Source organism: Peromyscus californicus, unplaced genomic scaffold (genome assembly GCF_007827085.1).
Source record: "Peromyscus californicus insignis strain IS unplaced genomic scaffold, ASM782708v3 Scaffold_19__1_contigs__length_69161282, whole genome shotgun sequence".
Lineage (NCBI taxonomy): Eukaryota > Metazoa > Chordata > Mammalia > Rodentia > Cricetidae > Peromyscus > Peromyscus californicus.
In genome coordinates this window covers 37,460,564-37,472,089 of record NW_026294491.1, presented here as the reverse complement: position 1 = coordinate 37,472,089, position 11,526 = coordinate 37,460,564, and the positions used below count along the sequence as shown (strand labels likewise).

The 11,526-nt window shown below is 44.0% G+C and overlaps 1 protein-coding gene across 1 annotated transcript in view; it reads left to right on the top strand.

Moving 5' to 3' along the window:
• Positions 1–294: 294 nt before the first annotated feature.
• Positions 295–11,526, top strand: part of Vwa3b (von Willebrand factor A domain containing 3B) — a 187,850-nt gene continuing 176,618 nt past the window's right edge. The window contains exons 1-2 of the mRNA XM_052745145.1: positions 295–462; positions 6,176–6,400. Of these exons, the coding sequence (XP_052601105.1) occupies positions 6,286–6,400 (115 nt within the window). The 5' untranslated portion in view covers positions 295–462; positions 6,176–6,285. The remainder of the gene's footprint in view (positions 463–6,175; positions 6,401–11,526) is intronic.

The following is an 11,526-nucleotide window of genomic DNA, read 5'->3' as shown; positions in this document are numbered from 1 at the left end:
CTGCCTGTACTTCTGCCCAACTTTGTATTTGTTTGTTAGCCTAATTCTTAATAGTCGCCGCTGTCAACTTTCCCACGGTCAGGCATAGAGGACAAGCCTTAGGCCCTGTTGATGTTCTGTGGCCCCTGATCGGCCCTGTTGGTTCCACAACACTAGTATCCCACTGCCTCCAGCTCCTCTTTACTCCTGGCGGGCGCAGTGGTGGGCGGAGCCAGATCCCGAGCCAGGCTGTGATTGGTGGTGTCCTAGCAACCGCGACGATGCGGTCGTCAACAGAGACTGGACTCCTGCAACCCTGCGCCCCGGGACCAGGGACCCTTCGCCAGCGCCAGCGGGAGTCACAGCCTTGCCCAGCAGTGGGATGCTGGTCGCGCCTACCTGCTCGGGTCAGCGAGTCCCTGGAGGGTGGGAGGGACGCTGCTGAACTCGAGCCGCCTGGCTTTGCAGCTGACAGATTATCCAGTAAGTGTGGGACATCTTTCTTCCAGGTCAGAGCCTTCCAGGTTTCCAACAGGTTGTGTAGGGAAAAACAAGTGTGCAGTTTCCAAGCTGGATCTCGCTTCTGCTGAGAAAGAGATAGGCCAGGATAGCTAGGTTTCAGAGTCAGGATCGCAGACATGTATGAGCCCTTCTTACCAGAGGGCTTTCGCCATCCTCACTCCCTGCAGAATCTCAGCCATTTGATGGATAACAAGCTCCTTAAGGCATGTCTATCCACAGGCTAACAGTTATCAGACGGTGTAACACACTAATGAGTATATTAGAAACTTATTTCTAAGAAGCAATGATAGAAACTAAGAACTCCAACCCAAAGCGATCTTCTTGAGTAGAAGCTGTTTGCAACTTTCATTCTGGGGAAAGTCTGTGATTGCCTCCAGTTCAATTCTTCTGAGACATTTACCCACACATCACTTTCTCTTTTTAATATGGACATTTAACTTCGTGTAGTCATTCCTTCCATCTTCTTAGGAACTCCCCACTTCTTCTCATCGATGACCTGTCCCACAGAAGCACTCAGACTCTTAGATGTTCAGTTCTTGGTCCTGTTCTCTCAGCAAAGAGACAGACCATTTTGATCTCCTTAACTCTGCCCACGTTTTTCTGAGGTGATGACCTGAGCCTAGCTTTGCCTTTTAAGGTCAGAAAGATGGGGTGAGGGGTTGTTAAGAATTGTAACAGGCTACATCATGGAACATCATCTCAGCTTCCTTTCTTCCCAGAAGAATCCTCTGATTCAGAGCGCCCACAACACGCCCCACACCCACCCCAGCCCAGATTTTCTTTTTTAGAAACTAGCAAAGATAAAGGAAGTTTGGAGGTATTGATTATGAAATTTACCAAGGGTCTAACCTGAATTAATGGAGTCTAAGTTAGACTCGGGCCAAGGGAATGGACAGCAATGGGATGTCTCTTGGCTTCTCACTATGGGCAGACCAGCAGCAGACACAGAAGGGCTCTTACTTCTTTTGGTTGAGGCTTTTGGATTTGTGCACCCCGTCCAGTGTGTGTGTGTGTGTGTGTGTGTGTGTGTGTGTGTGTGTGTGTGTGTGTGTAGCCCTAGGCTGGCTTCAAGCTCACAGTCCTCCTCCTTCGGTCTCTCAAGTGTTGAGATTACAGGTTTTGACCATTTTAATCTTTCTGTTTTCCCAGGAGCTTTGCCTGACCATGGCTTCAGCTCAGGCTTTACTTCCTTCCTATACTCAGGAAATCCTTGAACTCTATGGCTTGTTAGACAATTCCAATTTTAAAAACTGAGGACAGCCAGAGGTGGTAGTACATGCTTGTAATCCCAGCACTCAGGAGGTTAGGGCAGGGGGATGCTACAAGTTCAAGGCTGGCCTGAGCTACATAGTCAGACTCTGTCTCAAAACATCAAAAATCAAACCAACAAAAACCCTACCACTAGTAACAAATTATCCCACACTGTAGAGCAGTGCCCATCAGTGATAATATTGACTTCTGAGCTTCCCTGCCTCAGAGGAAACTCCTGAGTGATCACACTAAACAAATAGCATAGTCACACCCAGAAAACAGTGTGTCTGTGTTTAAAAGGATAGCTATTTCCTGATCATAACTTTCCTAGAACCTGATCTTTGCCTTGCTTGAAGACAATCAGGATTTTCTCAGTTGCTGTGAGTGGTAGATTTAACTCATCTCAATACTATATGTTGTGCATATTACATAATAATATACTGACAACATTCATATATAGTCTATCCCTGTAGCCATCGAACTTCAGTTTAGTCTAGAGAGGACAGACCTATGTCTGAGGCCACAAGGATGAAGCCTCAAAGAAAAAACTAGACTTCTGGGGCTGGAGAGACAGCTCAATGGCTTAAAAGAGTCACTACTCTTCCAGAGAACCCAATTTTGGTTCTCAGTCTGTAATTCTGGCTCCAGGATTTCCAAGGGTACCTGCACACATGTGGCAAACAGACAGACACACAAATACAATTTTTTTTAGAGGTAGGCTTTTGAGGCTTGCTTAGAGCAGTCTTAGAGGTTTAGTGAAGGAAGATGCTCTTGACACAGGGGCTGAAGGTTAAGACTCCACACTGGACAATGGCTGTCAGCATGGAGAGGAAAGCAGGTGGGCTATGTGTGGAGGACACTGGTTAGGCCCATGCCCCTGCGGGCTTCCTTGGTCTGACAGACAGCTCTTCATTCCCTTTGTTGGGAGATACTTTGTCTCCTCATTTTCTCTGGCTCAGGTTCACTTTCCAGATCCCTTCTCTTCAGGTGTATAAACCTTCTCAGGCTATAAAACCCCAGGATGACGAGCTGAGTCCCAGTGACTCACATAGCTTCTCAGTTCCGACAGAGCCAGCCACATCTTCTAAAAAATTAACTTTACATAAAGTCGTCCGAGCCCCCAAAGGGGCTGGGACCTGTGTTGTAACCAAGTTGGATTGCTTTGTAAAGGATCCAAGCATGTGTCCTTTTTAATTGAATAAAAATTCAAGCAAATTAAAGAATGTTTCCCTTTGGCTTAAAAAACCAAAGGCATGCCTCTTTGTACCAGTCTTTAAGGTTGTAAATGTCTGTGAGAAAACCTAATTAGGGTAGTTTGTATAAAAGCACTCCCTTTAAAACCTAAGGCAAGTCGTCTCAGTGGACAGATCTTCAAGAACAGGTTCAAGTATATTGGTCTGTGCTTGTTTCCATGCTCTCTGATTTATTCTAGACGTCACAGGCCAGGATGATTGGATATTAGGGATTAGAGAAATCCCTGGAGGGTTTGGGGAGTTGGCTCAGTTAGTACAGTACTTGCTGTTGGGACATAGGCATTCGAGTTTGGATCCTCAGCACCCATGTAAAAAGCCAGGTGTAGGGACACCACCTGCAATTCCAGCCTTGGGAGGCAGAGACAGGAGGATTCCTGGAGTTCCATGGCTAGCCAGTCTAGCCAATGGGTGAACTCCAGGCCCAGGGAGAGACCCTGTCTCAAAACAGTAAGGTGGAGAGTGATTTGTGAAGATACCAACTTTGGCCTCTGGTTTCCATATGCATCCATACATGTGTGCGTGTGCGCACACACACACACACATATACACACACCATACACTATGCACACACATGCACACACACAGAAAAAGTGCTTGGAGTAAAAGTGTATCATGAAACAAAGACAGTTACTAGAAAAACGAATTTTTTTGTTAGCTCTTTCCCAAAGATTAAGTGCTTCTACACACACAATACAAACTTGGGCACATTTGTTCTGGGCAGCAGCCTTGGGTCACTGTGTCATGCAGGTGCATTATTCTAGAGGGGCGAAGTCAGTTGCTATAGTAACAGGACAGGCTTATGCTGAAGTTTGCTAGGAATTTGTTTGATTTTTGTTTTGTTATTGAGACACGGTCTCATTATGTACCTCAGCTGGCAACCAAATCTCAACCCTCCCGCCCCAGTCTCCCGAGTGCTGGCATTATAGGCATGTAGCACCACTCCCGGCTCTCACTGAGTTTTGATTCTAATGTTTCCCCTGGATCAGGATGCTCTTCAAGTCATCTTGTCATGAATCCACCGAAACGAGTCTTGTAAGCTTGTTCCCACAAGGTAAGAGTCTCCCCAACCATGTGGATTTGTAGACCGTTGGAAGTGACCCTCTATGGATAGCACAAATTCACAGAAACCTTGACATGGAATCATTATCACTCACAGCTTGGGAGCTGAGCCTGTGGCATGAGAATCAAGGTTAGTGCTCTCTGCCCGAGGCCTGGGGAAGTCACACTAAAGTGCGCTTCACTCTAATGGTAACAAAGTGGCTAAGGAATAGCTTTGAATCCCGATCCTGTTGCTCACTGGCTATGACAGAACCTGTGAAAAAGCTCCTTAAATTCTCAAGGCTTCTGATTCCTCAGGCACAAGCAGGGTGTTAACACCGCTTAACCGCTGTGTTCATGAGCCATCTGTGAGGGAGTGCCAAAGAAAGGGCTCAGCCTAAAGGCTGACTGACAAAAGGAAGCTGCTGAGTGTTTGTTCCCACCAAAATAAAAGCCCTAGAACAGGGACTCTTAAGTTGAAGGGCCCGGACCAGACTCTGAGGCAGTTCTCTTACTAGCTGTGAGGTTGTAAGCCAGTCTGTTTACCCTCCCTGTCTTGGCTTCTGCATCCGTAACATGAGTCTTATCTATCTCGAAAGGTTGTTTGGGACTGATTTTCTTAAAATTTAAATTAAATATTACACGTATACAGATGTATCAGAGTGTGGGTTCATGCGCACGAATGCAGTACTCTTGGAGGCTAGAAGAGGGCGTCAGATCCCCTAGAGCTGAAGTTAAGGGCCATTGTGAGCTCTCCAGTCTGAGTGAGGTCCTCTGAACAGAACATTTCCTTAACCGTTGAGCCATCCCCCTCGTAAGGTTGTTATAAGAATGTATGCTATACTGTACATGTCAAAGCATTAAGTGTGTGCTCTTCACGCTTCTAACTTCTAACTTCTTAAATCGTCGCTGGCTTGGGGCCACCTGATTTTTGTGCTTGACTAAATTTCCATGTCATAACACTAAGATTTTGAAGAAAATGAGTTTCATTTTTTAAAATTTATATATATATTAAAAAGATTTATTTTCACATGTACACATATGTGTGTATGTGTGTCTGTGAGTATATGTGAGGATGTGTGGACGACACCCTTGGCTGGTCACAAGAGTGTTAGGATCTGCACTCCCATCCTCGTGATGTATAACAATCACTCTTAACTGGAACCACCTCTCCAGTCCCTAGAAATCGAGGTTTAGATATTGGAGAGGGGAGTCTATTCGTTATTGAGAAGGCTTCACCGTCTTGGGAAACAATTTTTAAACACCGAACACTGGATATACAGTAATTAGAGCCTTCTAGTTGCACCCAGTTATTGATATCAATTGGTGAACTCTGGTCTTACAAGGTTCCACTTGCTCCCTGTCTCAGGCCCTGCCCAGCTGTGCAGGAGAAGATTGCATTACAGTTTGGGCAGTCTCTTCCTCTTGAGTACACTAGCTATATTTAGGTCAGTTGAGATGAGTTTAATATGCTGCATATTGCTTTGAGTCCAGTTGATCCCAGAACAGCTGGTTCCACTAGCCAGAATGATGAAGTCCAATCAATGTTAGAGTGAAACCCCAGAAAACAAAGCGTTTGGGATGTAGCTCTGTGTGTTCCGGTGGAGTTGAGCTGTCTGCCATCACCTCCCAGTTAGCTAGTCCACCTTGGGTTTTTTTTCTCTCTTCTTTATCCTTGGGTTCAAAATATTCAGTGTGAATATAATCAGCATGCAGGTGTGTAATATGCCTTCCAGGGACTGTGTTTATTTTCCAAAATGGAAGAATCCTGTATTTTTCTAATTATAAAAATAAATCCCACTTTAGAAATGTTCAAATAATGCAAAAACAGAAACACCATGGAAAAGACAAAAACTGCACATCCTTCTACTGCAGACCCATTGATGTTTATCTTTCTAGATTCTTCAGAGCACACATTTATGTACATATATAATATATGGATACCACCTGGTAGTATGCATCTATACTGTCATTTCAATGGGTAAATAAAATCCCACTTCATTACTATACTATGTTTTACTATTTTATAGTAAATATTTACTGTTTTATAGTAAGTCAACGGTGATGTTGATGTTAGATCCCTACTCCGCCAAGTTTTCAGAAGCCCTGAGCTTGACAATTTTTCCTTGCAGGAGGTCCCTTGTGACTTGACTTAGAGATGGAGGAATTAGGATCATCTTCCTTTGTTGTCCCGGAGGAATAGCTGCAGAGGCTGGAGAGACAGAACACCACCAAGACAGGCATGGCTGAGCAGAGTCTCATCTCGTCTGAGCAATGGCTTCAGCTGCATGGGCTTAAGATCAAGAAGCTGACCTTGAAGCAGATCTTGGCACAGATTGGATTCCCACAGTGTGAAGGTACAGTACTCACAGATGGCCTTCAGGGAGCCTAGTTCAGCTCCTGAGAAATCACAGGCCTCTGCACTACTTGCTTGGATTCCACATCTCTGCCAGGGGAAATGCTTGCACACGCTCCACCCCAATATATACACATCATCTAGAAATACAACTGTAACTACACAGATTCAATATTAGTGCTGCTTTACTTCATTTGTGTGTATGTATATGTGTGTATGCACATGTGTGTGGATGTGCACGTGTGTGTAGGCCAGAGAAGTACGTCAGGTGTCACTCTCTATTTCTATATACCTTATTTCCTCAAGACAGGGTCTCTCACTGAACCTGGAGCTCACAGCTTTTTACCATCAACTTCTGTCAAAATTTTGATCTCCTCTCTTTCCCACTCTCAGCACTGGCGCGCTGGCTAGTCTTATGTCAACTTGACACAAGCTAGAGTTATCTGAAAGGAGGGAACCTCAATTGAGAAAATGCCTCCATAAGAGTTGGCTATAAGGTATTTTCTTCACTAGTGATTGACGGAGGGAGGGCCTTGCCAATTGTGGGTGATACCATCCCTGAGCTAGAGGTCCAGGGTTCTATAAGAAAGCAGGCTGAGTAAGCCATGTGGAGCAAGCCAGTAAGCAGCACCTCTCCATGGCCTTTGCATCAACTCCTGCCTCCAGGTTCCTGCCCTGCTTGAGTTCCTGTCCTGACTTCCTTCAGTGATGGACTACAATATGGAAGTGTAAGCCGTATAAACCCTTTCCTTCCCAACTTGCTTTTTGGTCATGGTGTTTTGTTGCAGCACTAGAAACCCTAACTAAGACAACTGAGGTTACAGGTACGTGCAGACATGCCCGGCTTTTTTACATGGGTTCTTGGGGGCGTCAAAACTCAAGACCTTATCCTTATGCAGCAAGTACTCTAACCCCTAAGCCCTCCTCCAAACACCATTAGTTTCATTCTTTGTGTTTGGGGGAGTCATGTGTATATGTGTGCTACATGTGTATGTGTGTATGTAAGTATGTAAGGGGATAGGATTTCCACATCGTGTCTTGACTCCATTTTAATTAATTAACTAGTTAATTAATTAATAATTTGGCTGGGTGTGGTATTGCACACCTTTGATCCCTATACTTGGGAGGCAGAGGCATGCAAATCTCTGTGAGTTCAAGGCTAGTCGGGTCTATGTAGAGAGTTGCAGGCCAGTATGGGCTACATAATGAGGCCCTGTCTCAAAAAACATTTTTATTACATTTTATTTATTTAGCTGAGTGGTGGGGTATGTGGCAGTCAGAAGACAACCCATGGGGGCCAGTTCTCTCCTTTCATCACGTGGGTCCTGGAGATCGAACTCAGGTCCCCAGGTTTGGTGGCAAGTACCTTTTCCTGCTGAGCCATCTCTCCAGCCCTCTACTTTATTTGTTGAAACAGGAGCTCTCATTGAACCCGAACTCCTGCAGTTGGCTGGGCTGGTAGCCAGTGGGCTCTGGAGAACCAGCTCTCTCCACCTCTCCAGTGCTGGGATTAAAGGTGTGCACCACCCTGCCCCAGGTCTTGCCCAGTGCTGAAGATCTGAACTCAGCTCCTCACGTTTCTTTGGCACGCACTTTACCAACAGAGCCACTGTCTCAGCCCCAATTTAATTCTTTGTAATGAAAAGGTAGAAATTACTTTCATTTACGCACACCCCAGCAGAGGTCTTGATTATTGTCTGGGATTCACAACTCCCTTTCAGGTGGATGGAAGTAATTGCTTTATTGATTAAGACAGTAGCTGTGTACTGTCTCGGGAAGAACATGCATTTCTTCTTCAATGGTCTAATGGCTCATGCATTTTTCAGTTTTAAAAAATGAATTTAATTTTTGTGCATGTATGTCCATGTGGGGGTGTGAGTGTGCATACGTGGAGGTCAGAGGACAACTTGTGGGACTCAGCTTTCTCCTTTTCCCATGTGGGTTCTGCGGATCCAACTCAGGTTGTCAGGCTGACAGCAAGCATGGTCATCTGCTGGTCCATCTCACCAGCCCAGATGAATATGTTTCCAAATGTTCTAGCTGCCATGCTGGTTCTCATCTCTCGGTAATGAACATGTGTGAGAGTAATTTTATTTGTATTTTTTGGATACCGCATTGACTTGAGGCATTACTGAGACGTGAGACCTGGGAACCAGCGCTACTGAGTGTCAGTGTGAGAGACAGCCCATTGCATGGGAAGTACCTTCTTCAACACATCTGTAACATGGTATATGAAAGGCATACCCTTAGGACAATTCCGATTATTAGGCAACTCCGAATTAGTCTACAAAACAAATATTTATTCAGCAGCCAGCAATACCATGTTTTGAATCTGAATTCCTCGCCGTCTCTCTTGGCAGCTAGTCTTGTGGTAGTCGATTGAAGTCTACGCCATGCAGTTGCTACAGGCTGACCTGGAGTCCCCTGAATGCAATTCTTTGCTCTTCAGTGCTCTGCCTTCTTGTATATTCCCTCTCGTGAGCTAGCACGGCTGTGTGCTATTTACATACTTATGGACTGGGAGTTTGACTATGGTTTTCTAATATATTAAGAAAATATTGTTGATGACATTCTTTAATGGGCTTTTATTGCTTGTAGAATCTACGTCGATGTCACCTTTTATTTCTAACATGCATGATTTTCATTTCTCTTTATAAATTTTTTTGTTTTTATTTATTTATTTATTTATTTTCACTTTTGTTTTTCAAGACAGGGTTTCTTTGTGTAGCCCTGGCTATCCTGGAACTGGCTCTGTAGACCAGGCTGGCTTCAAACTCACAGATATCCACCTGACTCTGCCTCCTGAGTGCTGGGATTTTAGTATTTTTTTTTCTTAGAAATGTTCTATTTTATTTAGTTTTTATTTTTCTTGAGGCAGGGTCTCCGGTTTTTCAAGACAGGATTTCTCTGTGTAGCCTTGGCTGTCTTGAACTCACACTGTAGACCAGGCTGGCCTTGAACCCACAGAGATCCTCCTGCCTCTGCCTCCCAAGTGCTGGAATTAAAAGCGTTCACCACCTCACCCTGTTTGTTCTCATTCTTTGAGAGAGGTCTTGCTATATAGTCCAGGTTAACCTGGAATTTGAATTGTGACTCAAACTGGTCTTGAACTCTCCATTGTTAGTAGTGTTCTCACTATTTATTGAGTTAAAAATGTCTTTGTGTGTGGTTCTTTTCTCGGATACATTTGTTTTTCAGAATTGTGTTTTTACTTGCCAGGTATCCTAGGACTTGTAAAGATATCTTGTTCGGGATGATTTTTACACTAACTGCTATTGAGTCCACAGAATATCACCTGTGAATTTTCAGGCTCTGGATCTGTATCTCACCATCTACTGTGGTGAATGCCCCGCCTCCATACAAAAGAATGAGTGTTCCACATTGTTTGAGAATATTTGTAAGTGTTGTTTAGGTCAAGAGCATTGAGAGTGTGTTGTCTATATATTTAGTAATTTTTGTGAGTGAATTTGCCTCTTAGTTTGGTCGGTTTTGTTCATGCATTAAACCCAGGGGCTGGTGCATGCTGTGCCAGTGTCCTACCCCTGAACACACCCCAGTTGTCCACCATTTAAAAGCTATTACTGCTTGTTTCTTCCTCATTCTTACTTCACAAGCTGGAGACCAAACTGAAGGCCCTGCCCCTTTTCATATCTATCAGCCTATTTTTGTATCTTTTGTTTAGATTGGAATTTTTTTATTTCTCTGTCTTCAAGTTCATTTATTCTTGATTTTGCTCCTGAACCCATACACTGAGTTTTTAATATTGGTTATTCTATTTTTTTTTTAAAAAGAACATTTAGATCCAGCAAGGGAATGTGGCTCATTTCTCCTTTCTATCTTGAAAAAAACTTTATTATTGGCAAAATAATGGGTTTTGTGACACTTCCATACATACATTTAATGTTCTTTGACTGTATTCTCACCCACATAACCGTCTTATAACCTCTCTTTATCCTCCCAAATAGTCTCCATTCTTTTGAACGTTCTCTATTCCTTGATTACTCTGCGTATGAGAGAAAATGTGATCCTCATCTTTCTGAGCCTGGCTTATTTCACTTAACACGATGTCCTCTGATTCCGTCATCAACACAATTTCTTTCTTCTTTATGCTTAAATAATACTCCACTGGATGCACACCACATCTTCTCTGTGCATTGGTTCACTCACCAATGGGCATAGCTGGTTCTGTAGCTTTAGCTCTTGAGGACAGGGATGTGGTGAGTGAAGGTGTGCCAGCATTCCTATTGCCAGCTGACAATACTTCCTTCAGGTGTGTACCGGGCAGTGGTACCCGGATTATGTAGTAGTTCCATTCTTCGTGTTTTGAGGAACCTCCATCCAACCGTGGCTGGACCGACTTACATCCCCGCCAACAGCACACGGATCCCCTTGTCCCTGCATGACTGCCAGCATCTCTGGGTTGGTGTTTTCTGGATGGTAGCCATTTGGGTTGAGGTGAGATGGAACTTCTACTTAGTTTTGATTCGCATTTCTCTGATGGCTAAAGAGGTTAAACATTTTTTTTTTCATATAGTTATTGGTTAATTGTACTTCATTTGAAGCATCTATTTAGGATATTTGGCCATTTGTTGATTGGATTATTTGTTCTTTGGGTGTTCATAGTTTTTAAAAAAATTATTTCTGTGTGTGTATGCATGCATTTGTGTGTGTGTGTGTGTGTGTGTGTGTGTGTGTGTGTGTGTGTACGCACATGAACAGGTGCCACAGTGTGAATGGCGAGGCCAGAGGATAGTTTGCTGGAGTTGGTACTCTTCTTCCAGGGATCAAACTCAGACAGTTAGGCTTGGCAGTGAGCATCTTTACTAGATGAGCTACCTTGTCTGCCCATTGTTTTTCTTTTTTCTTTTTTTTTTTTTTAAGTTTTTCGAGACAGGGTTTCTCTGTGTAGCTTTGCGCCTTTCCTGGAACTCACTTGGTAGCCCAGGCTGGCCTCGAACTCACAGAGATCCGCCTGGCTCTGCCTCCCGAGTGCTGGGATTAAAGGCGTGCGCCACCACCGCCCGGCTTTGTTTTTATTTTGAATGTGTCTGTGTGTGTATGATATCTTGTATCTTATCAGAACAGAACGACATGAAACAAGAAATCAACAGCAAGAGAACGGTAGAA